The sequence below is a fragment of the Typopeltis vanoorti genome, chromosome 19 (assembly GCF_054136105.1).
Source record: "Typopeltis vanoorti isolate ZY-2024b chromosome 19, IOZ_Tvanoo_1.0, whole genome shotgun sequence".
NCBI lineage: Eukaryota > Metazoa > Arthropoda > Arachnida > Uropygi > Thelyphonidae > Typopeltis > Typopeltis vanoorti.
Window position 1 is genome coordinate 67,689,803 of NC_143567.1, and position 13,656 is coordinate 67,703,458.

Genomic DNA, 13,656 nt, shown 5'->3' on the forward strand with positions numbered 1-13,656 from the left:
ATTCCTTGAAGACTCCTGACTAATTGTTTCCTGGCTTTGCGAGATTCCTAAAATTAAACACTGACAGTACACTAATGCTTTCGTGAAGAGACACTTTTCGAAGTGTAAACATTGAATTGCATTCATGTTAATAGCCTAGATGTAAGGTTACAAATACATACACCTTTGAGCCCTTTGAACAGATTGCACAGAGGGTCATTCCAGTAGTTTTAAAATACCCAGCAAGTGAGGCAGGATGAGTGTTGAGACAAAAATACCTATTGGCTGCGAATGGTTATTGTGTCTGACACACGCATGCATGCAGCATAGTCGGTGGGAGCAGTGTTTTTCCACTTGGTTATACTATAAATTAAAGATACCAAGAAATTATATACTTGGTTTCATCCTTTATTCAAATGTAAGCAAACAAAGTTTGTACCTGAAATATTTTCAGGACTGGGGCAACTCGTATATAGAAGTTAATTGCTTCACATCGCTTGCCTTAGCATAGCATTATACATGTCTGAAAGGATGTGTGTTTTTCATTATGGGATAATAGAATGTGTGTTAATAGAAGTTGTTGTTCTAGCAAAATACTAGCCAATGTGAAATATGTATTACTGATAAGACAGCAGATGTAGAATTCATGAAAGTGTGGATAATTCCAACAATGATCGGATATTATGTATCATATTATTGTGTAAAATGAATACTGTCTCAATAAACAAAAGAAAATTCTTAGAAAACGAAGCAAAATATACATAACAAGCACAATAAATTTTATGGAATGATTTGCTGCTCCATCAAACCATGTGTATTCTGCCATGCTTAATTGAATAACCGCATCCATAGAAGCTGTATAAGGAGGGTCTGAGTAGGAAGCAGGTTCTTCGCATGGAAAGTGATTGGTGAGTGGAATGCATTGCCTGAAAGTGTAGTGAGTGCAGAAACTGTCAATGGGTTGAAGACATGGCTAATAACCTTTTTGCATAAGAAAGTATAGACCTTGTGCAATGAGTCAGACTCCATGAAGGTCAGATGTTAATAATTCTCCATAAAACTCAATACCTCTCTCTGTATACTTTTTTTTCAGAAGCTTATTTTCATCTGCAATTCCTGTTTAATTTCAAATCATCCATTTTACTCCAAAAACTATTTTTTTAGTCAATGTATACAATTTGGCACTGCTGCTCTTACAAACATTTCTCAACTAATTTCCATGCACTACTGATCTCTCTCACAATCTCCCACTTTCTACCCTTCAAATTCTTTCATCCATGGTACCTCCTCAAGCTAGTGATTGATAGATTTAGAAACTAATTTGAGGAGATACCATGCTTTTCTCCTCAACAGGTATGTTGAACTTCAGTCCCCCAATTCAGCACATTCAGTTTTACCATCTGATGGCAAAAATGATATCTCAGTCACAAAGCAAATACTCTGATGCTACAACTAAATCCAAAACTCTTAATCTTCGTTCCTCTGCCCTTCCCCCATTACCATGTGCAGCCTGGGACATTTGTCCCTCATGAATTCCAGAACTTCACTTCCCTTATTACTGTATGCTGTTTTCTCTGTCCAATTATTACCATTATGAATCCCTCCCAATGATGATTTCTTGAATTGCTCTATCAAACTAATTTGCCAAAACATTTTCTGCTTATTACCCGACACTCCACTTAATATTCTGTGCTATCCATCTCTACCTTTCACTATGCACCTTCAACGCTATTGGTGCTATTTCTCTGTATGCTACTTTTACAAGACAATTCATTACTTAACAGTAATACTCATCTGCCCTGTTTACTCTCCATGTCCATGCCAGAATATGCCACTTTTTTTTTTTTTTTTTTTTTTTTTTTTTTTTTTTTTTTTTTGTGGTTCCCACCCACAAAAGTACTTCTTAATTCCTCTCAAAACAATCTTCTATCAACTATATTTCCCTGACACCAATAATCTTTTGATGGATTGAGTTTCAATGACTCAATCGACTCAATGACGTAATAGAGATGACCCTAAAAACTATAGAGATATCAGTATACTAAATTCTTGTTACAAAATATATAGCAGAATCTTAAATAACAAACTAATGAAATATTCCGAAAACTTTATTCTAGAGGTACAGAATGGATTTAGAAAAGGACGATCATGTATAGACCCAGCCTTTTGCCTAAAATTAATAATAGAGAAAAGAAGAGAATATAATTTAGAAACACATATTGCATTTATTGACTTTGAAAAAGCATTTGACAAAGTTAAAAGAAACATATTATTTAACATATTAAAAGAAAGACAAATACCAAATAATATCCTAAAAGCTGTCACAAGTATATATGAAAATAATCAAATACAAATAAGATTAAATCACGAGCTATCATATACGAGAGAGATAAACCAAGGGGTCCGACATGGATGTCCCCTCTCAGCAACTCTTTTTAATATCTACTTAAATGAAATAATAATAAAATGGAGTAAAAATTTACATCAAGGAATTAAACTTTCACCTATAGTTAACTTAAACACTCTCCTCTTTGCAGACGACCAAATAATAATTACAAATTCTGAAGATAACTTACAGAAAGCTATTTTAAATCTAAATGAGATATCCAAAGATTATGGTATGATAATATCAATGGAAAAATCAAAAACTATGGCCTTTAAAGGACAAGATCCAGCAAGAACTAAAATAGTAATAGATAACAAGATCTTAGAACAGGTGAATTCATTTAACTACCTAGGATGTATGATCACATATGAAAATGAAAAAGATATAAACGTAAAAATTGCAAAATATTTAAAAATAACAAGTGTAATTAACTCTATATTTAAACCAAACCTAGTTCAAAAACAAACCAGGCTAAAAGTATACAATACATTAGCCTTACTGGTCTTAATGTATGGAAGCGAAATCTGGACAATAAAACAAAAAGACAAACAAAGATTAACAACAGCAGAAATGAAGTTTATGAGAAAAACTCCAAAGTGTACCCTATTTGATCACAAAAGAAATGAAGATATTATGTAAGAATTAAACCAAGAACCAGTAATAGAAAAAATTAAAAAAATATAAACATAAATGGATGGAACACGTTCAAAGAATGAAAACAGAAAGATTACCAAAACAAGCCTTAAAGTACAAGCCATTAGGAAAAAGAAAACCAGGACGACCTCTTAAACGATTCAACGATGACTTCTAAGGCCGGAACAAGCGCCATGCTAGGCCGAAATCCTTGATACGTATGATGATGATGATGAGTCTCAATGACACAAACACATTCCCTTTATTCCTAATACTCCTGATATTTTGCTTACTTTTCTAGAAAAAGCAGTGAATAATCAGTATTTGCATTAGTCCCATATCTATCATTGCTCTCCTAGACTCCATTTAGCTACATGATATTCCCCTAATGTCCTACCACAAAGGCCATCCCTGATACCTTCCACCCATCGATGTTCTATCAAAATGCCTGCATTCTTCCATGTTTAATGCAACCTTTCTCTTGGATATCTCTCTTCTGTATCAAATATGCACCAAGCATTCCACACCTTTCTTCTTACACATTCTTGCTGTCATGTTCATGTCATTTGTTATCACTATTCTTATCCTCAACTCTGCATTATCATACTGAGGCAACACTACCTTTCCTTTCACACTTTTCTGTTATGCTACCTCTGACATTGTTCTCAAATCTTTCACTATCTGATTCCCAATGCCTCTCAAGTAATTCATACCAACTATAACCATCTCTTACATATTCTGATCACTTCATTATCACTGTCACACACACACACACACACATTATTGTTCCCCAGTTAAGCCCCCTGTTAATATACACTACACAACCCAAATAATCTCTCTATATATTACACTCCTCATGGCTTGTTCATGAGGAGTGTAATCCTCATGAGGAGGGATGTCTCGCGGACATCCCTCATTCCCTCCCCCACCCTCCTTGCACTCTCTCTCTCTCGTTCATTTACACTGAACAGTTCTCTTTCTCATTTCCTGTCTTTCCTCTCACTTTTACTATCCCCCCCTTCCATGATCCCTTTCTCTCTCATTTATGTGACTTTCTTACTTCAACTCTTGTTCACCTGCACATATGTCCCATCTCAACAGAAAGTTCCATTCCATTTCCTACTGCCTAGATTTCTTTTCTGTCTCTTCCAAGAGAAAGACCAACATTAATACTTTCTTATTACTTGTGAAACTATGCAAAAATACTAGTGTATTAAATGTAAAAGTGGAATGACAACCTCAAACAAAGGCCAATTATACAAAATTGAATCGGAATCACAATAAAGTTTATCCTATTAGAATGATGATGATCCAAAAATTTCAAATTAGAACTGTATATAAAAATAGCCTTCCTTAACATGAAGGTACTCCTATTCAAGAATTAAACAGCAGTCTTGAAGAAAGATCATTTTTCTGGCCTATAAGCAATAAATATTAAAAAACTTGAATTATTTTAATATAAATTAGGGCAACTCCATCTACAAAACATTAAAACTTATAAATGCCCAAAACAATACTTTATGTCACTAAAAGATACTTTATTGCTTACTTCAGAATATTGCTTTGCATCATTTAGAAAAATGAATTTTATATGCATAGATATGCATGATTAGATTATACAATTTGACAGAAAATGTAAACCGGTTTTCACTGAGACATTTAAATGAATACCATATGCTGCTATAGAGAAACAGTCAAGTCAAAACTGTTGCAAACCTTCATTTAAAACCATCAACTCAGTGAGATTATATACTGACTAGATCTTATACAGTCAACTCTCAATGAACTGCAGACAACCTATTACAATTAATTCTCATTATACTGAAACTTGTAGAGACCAAAGGAACAGTTTATTGGCAAATGAGTTTCCTGTAATGGTGTTTGTCTGTAGTACAATTTGAAGATAAAATATTCAAAATTCTTAGCATACACGTTATTATGCCACTGCTGGTGATATAAGGCACAGTACAAAGAAAATAATATACAACACCCAGTCTAGCCATAAATACTGTTACAACTTGAACAGCGCATAAACCTTTAATCTATCAGTAAATCATTTACAACTTTCAGCACATACAAACCACACTTATAAAGTGTAAACAGCAGCACTCAATGTTCGAAATGTCCCACTTTTGCCTTTGTACATGCCCAAAATTTGAGGCCACATATAGATGGTGGCATGCAACAACATCCACTGGAAATGTTGCCAATGATCAGTCCAAATCCACTTCAGACTGACAATGCTGGGATCTTGTTTCTTGCAGGCTACTCTCTCTCAAGCTCCAACCACAATTTGAAGGCCAGCAAATTCAGATTGGGACTTCCAGACGGCCAATCAGATGGTGATGTGGTAAAGCACATTCACCTCCAACCAATGTTGGGTGGTCCTCATCTTGTGTGCAGTGGCTGAGTCCTGTTAGAAGGTCCACTGCCCACTGTGAAACAAGGTGTTATTCAGGGCCCATACAACAGGTACAGCACAGTGTCTTTGGTGGAGGTTTTGACCACTTTCTCATAGAAATGCAAACTGAATACTTCCTGATATGTCACCCTTGACCAAACCATCACTGACGTGGGGTGATGACCTCTCTGAATCCTGGGTGCTATGGCACATGTTGTGTGACCATTCAGGGCATATAAATGACCATTTTTGGCAGTTAAATGACTCTTCAAATAGTAAAAATCTTCTCATCTCTGAAGAGGATATCTCTGTGTCTGTTGTTCACACACTGCAGAAGTGCCTTTGATTTTATCATCCTCTGCCACATAAGCTGTGGTGTTAGGAAGTGTCCAGTAGAATGCCGACAGGAATTCATCCCATGTCAGTCAGTCAGTCAGTATGCATGACATTGTTCTCTGTGAAATGGTCATCTCTCATGACATCACTTTCTGCATTTTCACAAGATTACAACTGAAGCATACCTTCACAGCTCTCAAAAGCTGTTGCATCCTAATACAGTGTTGATTACCCGTTCTTTGGTAATCAGATACACCTTCTGTATCATTATAACAGTTAACAGTCTGATGCACAAACATTCTACTGATCCAGAGTGTTTTCAGCATGTTAAAAATAACAGATGGATGCATTCCAACCTTGTGAAGTGCTATTACAATGGTTCTCATAACTCCCCACTACATGTTAACCCATACAGCCAGACAACTCTCTCTCTCTCTACTGATAAACGTGTGAATGTTGGCTGTGTACAGCATCACTAATGGTGCTGTGCACAGAAATTTTATGGCCAGCGCAGGGCTAAGTGGAAGTTGTAACAGTATTTATAGCAAGATGTATTAAAAGCAGTTCATCTCTAAACAAAAATTTATATTTGCAAAAAAGAGAACTTACGTTTTAAAATCATATGTGGTGTTTTGTGAATAAAATAATAATATAACTGAGTTGTATCTAGAAGCACCTGATCACCACCAAATTTTACAGACCTATACCACCATACACCCTGAAATGAAATGAAATTTCATGTCAATGCTTAGCTATTTGTTCAGCATAAATAGAATACAAATTCATATCAAGTCCTACAGTTTATTCATGTAACACAAACTTATAACAAGCAAAAGAATAAATAACATTGCGTAAATGCAAGGGTATTTGCATTTGCAATAAAACAAGAAGAAATAAGAAATAAAAGAAGAAATTAATAAATTTATATATTCTAAATAATACAGATTAAAGTAGGTTAAAAAAATACAGACACTCAGTATAGTAAACACCATTATATAAAATGAAACACTGCACAATAATGAATTATTGAAAAGTCCTAACCTAATGACCTACTGTTAATCTGGTATAGATGCTTATATGCTGATTTTTACTCGTGTTGATGTTAAGTGGAAAAGGGAGATGATGTCTAAAGCTAACTAAATTTATTTAGCTGATTAGATTAACCAGCCAATATTTCATCTTGGTCACCAAGGCATCTTCATGGGTAAAAAGAGATAAATTGAGCAAGTGCATGCTGGTATACTAGTAGGAAGGCAAGCACAAACTATTGTAAAAGACAGGCTCCTAAAGTCCTAGGTGGCACCCTCGATGGCAGTGATGGACACTTACTCAATGTTATAGTGCTGTGGTGGATTCAACAAATAGTCTGATTTAAATCTTTTTTCTGTATAGGAAGAAGGTTTCCAGTGGATTTAGTGATCTGCATCAATGGCAATGTCTCCCCCAAAGAATGAATGTAGGAGATGAAAGACATTTTCTGTGTTCTTCTAAACCACTACTTCAAGAAATTTTTTTCTGACCACAAAAATGATCAATTTAGCTAGTGGCCAACACAATTCCTTTTTTTTTTTTAAAGTTACCAATACCAATAATAGATGGAATTTTTATGCATATTAACACAGAAACAATAATAAAATTCCTAAATTTTTTTGTCTAACTAATAATAAGTTATAATTTAAGATTTATCCTGAAGTCAGCTGAAAAACATATATTTGAATTTTGTAGAACAATATCATGTAAAATTTTAATTACTACAATACTTTGTTATTAAACTGCAAGTATAAAAACAAATTAAGAAATAACAAATGGGTGGCAAAAATCCATTTTGTGGTATTTAAGTTTCAAATTTTTCTTATCATATGCAAATGAATTATAAATAATAATAAATAAGCTAACCCTTTTATTCTCTTATAGTGAGTAGGAAAGGCGTTTTAAACCTTATCTAGCTTTTTGGAGACTGAGTGGGCACTTCAATCTCCACCGGTAGCCAATCAGAGATATCTAGCCCATGTCCATCACTAATTATAGATGTGTCGATGAAGAGACAAGCAAATAAGTGCTGCCATCTCTTGGTACCTAATCCTAACAGGATATGTTACTGTCTGAAATAACGTGGGTTCTACAGTTAATTTTCTTGAGTTTACAGAATAAAAAACCTGCATTTCCTGGAGAAAAAACCCACTTGCCCATGCCAGAGATCAACTTGGGAACCGGTCAAAAAAGAAAGGCTTAGAAAAAGTTCCTCCAGTCAGTGACTAGAGCTGAACTTATAACTCTATTTTTGTGCAGCCAAGTGCAGAGGATGTAAGGGCCAATTTCACTGAGCTACACAGGCCTTTTTTTTTTTTTTTTAATAATAAATAAGCTAAAACATTTTATTCCCTTATAGGGAGTAGGCGAGGCCTTTTAAACCCTATCTAGATTTTTGGAGACTGAGTGGGCAGTTCAATCTCCACCAGTAGCCAATCAGAGATCGCTGGTCCATGTCTATCACTAATTATAGGTGCACTGATGAAGAGACAAGCAAACAAGTGCTATCTCTTTTTACCTAACCATAACAGGATATGTTACGGTCTGAAATAATGTGGGTTCTACAGTCACAAATGAATTATATCAATAAATAATTATAGAAACTACTATTAATTACATGGGTTATATTACATTAATAAACATGGTTTTGGTATTTTAGCTTCAGGTAATCTAATGTAGAATAATCTGCACCACATGTAAAAAAAAAATTTTAGAATTTATTAAAATAAAATGGTAAATGCAACAAAACCATACAACAAAAAAACATAATACTCCCAAATATTTTTATTAAAATAAAATGGTAAACAGAACAAAAATCACAACCGAACATAATACTCCAAAAACATTCATAAAAAAACAAGCCTGTTTTTAGTTTAACATAAACTACAAGTATCCCTTGCTTAACGCGGTTTTGATTAATGCAGCAAAATTAATTGCGACAATCCCTTTATATACGTGGCAAGTTTTAATTAATGTGCCTTTAAATTTACCACGCAAACACATGCAAGCCTCGAGGAGTGTTTCCTGGCCGAGAGAAAGAAAGTCGTGAGTATGATGATGTTATTCCTTCCATTAAGCATTAAGAGTGGGTGTATTACAAGCTCCAATTGTTCTGCTGTATTTAAAAAAATATTAAAAAGACATTCTCAAAGGCAGTAGAAACAACAACAGGAGAAAATGCGATTACAGTCCACGAATTTTGGACCGTAATCGCATTTGTGACTCGTGGGAGCTAGAAGATAAGTGTCTTCTAGTTGTATGAGAGCTGTTTGGAAAAACCTTTTGCCAGAATGCACTAATGACTTAGGTGGTTTTCAGAATTCTGTGAACAAACATGGTTGAAGAAATCTTTGCAATTGATGAAGACCTTGGTTTTGATAGTGTTGATGCAGAAGATGTTAAAGAATTATTGGATTCAAATTCAAAAACATTTCAGCGACAATGGTCTTCTTGAAATCGAACAACAATGTGCATATGAAGACAACGAACAAATGGAATGTGAAGATGAGGTTCCAAAGGAGATAACAATCAAAGAAATGGATGGAATATTTTGCAGTTTAGAATCGTTTAAGCAGCAAGTAATGGATATGGATCCAGATGTTAAATCGAAGAATGCTTGTTTGCCGAAGTCTAGAGAGATACTTTGCTTGTTATCTTAGAATTTATGATAAGAAAAAAACTAAAACTTCAAACGACTCTTGATAACTTTTTTTGATAAAAAAATTGCAGTAACTAATGTAGGTACAAGCATTATTAAACATTTACTTTGCATTCATTTTTTATCTTTCCTAAAAGAGTACCATATAAAACATATTATTAATACAGTAATCAATCATGGAGTTTTTTTTTTTTTTTAAATCTGTTTCTTTTGAAATGGACTCCTTTGAGAAATGGATATGGAAAGTTTGGAATCTTTATACAACCAACTATCCTCATTTTCTTTCAAATAAATTATAAACATTGCATCAATAACTGTCAAGCTACTACAAGCACCTTGGTAAAATGTCTTAAAAATATTATTAAGCCAAAAATAATTTCAAAGCAATGCTTGTTTTGCAATTTTTCTAATAAATCTTTATGATTAGGTTCCGAAACTTAAAACATTGTCACACAGTTCACAAAGGTACTGAAACTAGCATTAAAACTTAACCATCTGCTGTGATTATGATGAATATACTATGCTTTATGATTATTTTCACAAAACATACTAAATTTATTTAGTAACATGCTACTTGTGGTGATTACATTTATAATGCTTCAAATTGTCAATTCCACAGCATCCATACACTTAATAGCAGTTTTGCTGATGAGCAAAATGCAAGTGAAAACTTTCATTGGGACAGTTTTATTAAATAAACATATTACACCATTTCTTTCAATGAAAAGTGAACTTTTCATTACTTTTGTGCCATCAGCAGTTACAGCACAAAATTATTTGTGGAAATATTAAGGTTTTTTTTTTTTTTTTTTTTGGTTAATTTGCAGGCCTGGTTGGCCAAGTGGTTAGCATACTCGCTCCCCAAACAACAGGTCAGGAGTTTGAAACCTGCCATGAGAATGGATGTTTGTGATTGTCTTTAGATGGGTGATGAAATTCATCACCCAGTGTAAGATCATCACCCTCTTATTGGAGGCCTGAAATGGCTAGAAAAGGTTTGGTTTCTAAAGCAGGCTTTCTGGACTCTGTGAAAATAAATCAATTATAAAAAATATATAAAATTGATAAAAATAGGAGGAAAAATTCCTTATTTCTAGTGAAAAATGTTAACTACTATTATTTGTTTTCTAGATTTTAGTTTATTCATGTTATTTCCTGACAAAGTGAAACAAAGTATTTCAGGAAACTAGTCAAAATAAAAACAGTTTCTATTTGACATCTTTGTTTGTGGTTTTATACTGGAAGAAATAGTTCTAAAAATGGGATTTATGTAGTTAATGAAAGATAATTATCTAAAAACATCAAATGATGGAAGGAACTGGATGTCTTAGAAAACTGGATCTGATGTTAAAATCAGGAGTTGTCCATAACTACCACTTTGCCTCCAACTGAACAAGAAAATGTGTATTCTTGACAGCCATGGTGGCCAAGTATAAAGAATTTTCAATCCTGACTGCAAACTTAAAGTGAGAACAATAAATCAGGCAAAGTAAAATGGACGAGTCATATCATTAAGCAAGAGATGCATGAAAAGGTGTACAAGGAATACAGTCGGTACTCAATATGATACAGGATTCCATTCCGCTGATCTCCCATCAGAAGTTTCAAATATCATCACTATATAAACAAGGATATGTTAACAATTAACATACATAAATGCTTCTTCAAAGTTGCCATTGTATTACCTGGCTTACTCATCAGATGAGACAGCAGATAGTTCATCAACAGCAAGTTCTTCAAATTCAAGAATTTCAAAGCATTCTGAGGATAGTTCATAACTTGTGGAAGGCCTAGGCTCATCTTTGGAGAAAGGGGGGGGGGGATGACGGTAGGAGTGGGCTTTTTAAAAATTTAAAAGTCTGCCTTTTCTTTTCTGCATAAATTTCTCTGTAACAAGCAAATGCAACTCATATCATTTGTCTACTTTGCTAAATCTCTCCATGTTGCAGTCCATTTCTTTCAACAACTGAATTGCCTTATTAAAAGAGGCAAATACCTCTTGTTAATTTTTTCAAGTAGAAGATCAGCTTTTCTTGCTTATTTTTATCTTTTTCTTCTGAAACTTTGTGCTTCTTGCTCTATAGTCTTCATCTGAGAACTATTCCACAGCTTTCACCAATTACTATATCTATATAGTCTTCATCTGAGAACTATTCCACAGCTTTCACCAATTACTATATCTATATATAATCATCTTCATTGTCAACCTCTAAATCTTTAGCTAGAAAGCATTTTCTTGTCACCAAACTCTTGGTAAGCTTGTGAATCCTGAGAACATATGAACATATTCAGCAGCTTCTTCCACTAATGCCAGGAGCATTCACAGAACAAGCAAGAGGAATTTTTGGAATTAGTGAGACATGGCTAACAGAAGATGATATAGTTAGTGGGATAGAATGTGAAGGATATATAAGTGTGTTCAGGAAGGATAGAGAGAAAAGAAGGGGAAGGAGTATTATTAATGATAGCCGATGAACTGCGGGACAGTGAAAATAACACGTTTGAGGCTAACTGGTATGAGATTGAGGCCAGCAGAACAAATTATGCAGTTGGGTGCTGCTATAGACCAGGGGATGGAATAGATGATGGAGATAGTATGCATTAGCAAATAAACTCAATGAGTGGAGGACAGGTAATTATTATGGGAGATTTCAACTATGGTAACGTTGATTGGAAAGAGGAGAGGACACATGGGAGGAAGGAAATGGATTTTATGCAGTTACTAAGGGATAATTATCTGAGACAGCATGTAATAGAATATACTAGAAGTTTGAGAGTACTCAATCTAGTAATTGCATCTGAAAATTTGTCTATAACGAATGACCACGTTGCCACCAATTGGTGAGAGTGATCATATGGTCTTGACCTGGGAGGTGGCTAAATGTGTGGAATTTTCAGTTAAGACAGGGTATTGTTAGAGTTTGTGATTAATAAAGTTACTAAAAGAATTTATTTTGATCACAATTTAACAAGAAGGAACCTTTAACAAAAAGGAAAAATATACTTGCATCTAAGTGTGAAATACAACTGAGAATATTTGTTAACTCACATAAGAAAATTTGTTGTAATGTGATGAAAATAAGGTAATTAAATTATAGAATATTGGTCACAAGAATTTTGCATGTAAAGGTTCATTGTTAAACAATTGAAACAAGGGATTATAGGTTTATGTCAATTCTTAGAAAATTTTGGTAAGCTGATAAAAGTTTAGTGAATGTGACTCATATGGTTAGCAAGAACCAAGGTAAGGTCCAAGGTCAAGGTTCCCGATTTTAGACATCACCACAAGTCAGTCGCATGCACGTGGCCCGTGAGAATTTTCGGCAGAAAACGCCACCCTAACTGGTCACAGGAAGCATATCCAGACATGGGGGCAGATTAATTGCAGAAGAGGCCGGTAGGGTCATGGTATAAAAGGGTTAGGAATTCCCCCCCACACACACACACAAGGCTCTCTCTTGGTTCTCCAGTCTTCACATGGGTTGTCTTATGTGGTTTTCCTGAGTGACGGTCAGGAGTTCTCTCCTGCCACAAGTGGGATTTCGGTCCTAATTCCCTATTATAGAAAGGAGGGACGCCGTACAGCTGAGAAGAAAGGTAACTACTGCATGTTATATCAACCATGTTCTTGATGAAAAAGGAAAATCTGTGGAGAAGTAGGTGCCTGCGTAGTGAATCTCACGACCACAGAATCGCAGATTCATTGTGTTTCCTTAGAAAAAGCTTGATGTGTTGAAGACGTGAAGGCCCACCTTGATCCAAGAAATCTCAGATATGGTCCACTACAAAAGAATTCGTCCTCTGAAATTACAGACGAGTAAGAGCAGAGACTAGCATAGAAGATCCTTATCAAAACGGTATCATAAAATCTTATATTATTTCAAATCTTATGTAGCTGTGATTGTAGTTCAGTTACCGATCTATTGAAAGACTTGAACGAGAGTTGAACTAGGACTTTAGTGCATTTAAGAAAGAATAGAAAGAGAATAAGCTTGTCAGTGTTAATAGATATAAAAATTGTGTGTCTAGTAACTTATGCATGTCATCTATATTTTGTCCGAGAGCTGTCTGAAGAATAGAGTGTGGTTACTATTGTAGCGATAGGACTGTTTAACCCATATTACTTTCGTGAGTTAATGTGTGTAAACTAATTGTGTTTAATTAAGGTATTGTATCATATTATTGTGCTCAAACAGATGAGAAGTTTTAGTCAATTGTTATCACTTGCGAGGA

The 13,656-nt window shown here is 34.5% G+C and overlaps 1 protein-coding gene across 1 annotated transcript in view; it reads right to left on the bottom strand.

Annotated features, from left to right (window-relative positions):
• Sec63 (translocation protein Sec63) overlaps positions 1-13,656 on the bottom strand; it is a 229,121-nt gene that overhangs the window by 128,302 nt on the left and 87,163 nt on the right. The window contains exon 8 of the mRNA XM_090408926.1: positions 6,345-6,453. Within this exon, the coding sequence (XP_090265052.1) occupies positions 6,345-6,453 (109 nt within the window). The remainder of the gene's footprint in view (positions 1-6,344; positions 6,454-13,656) is intronic.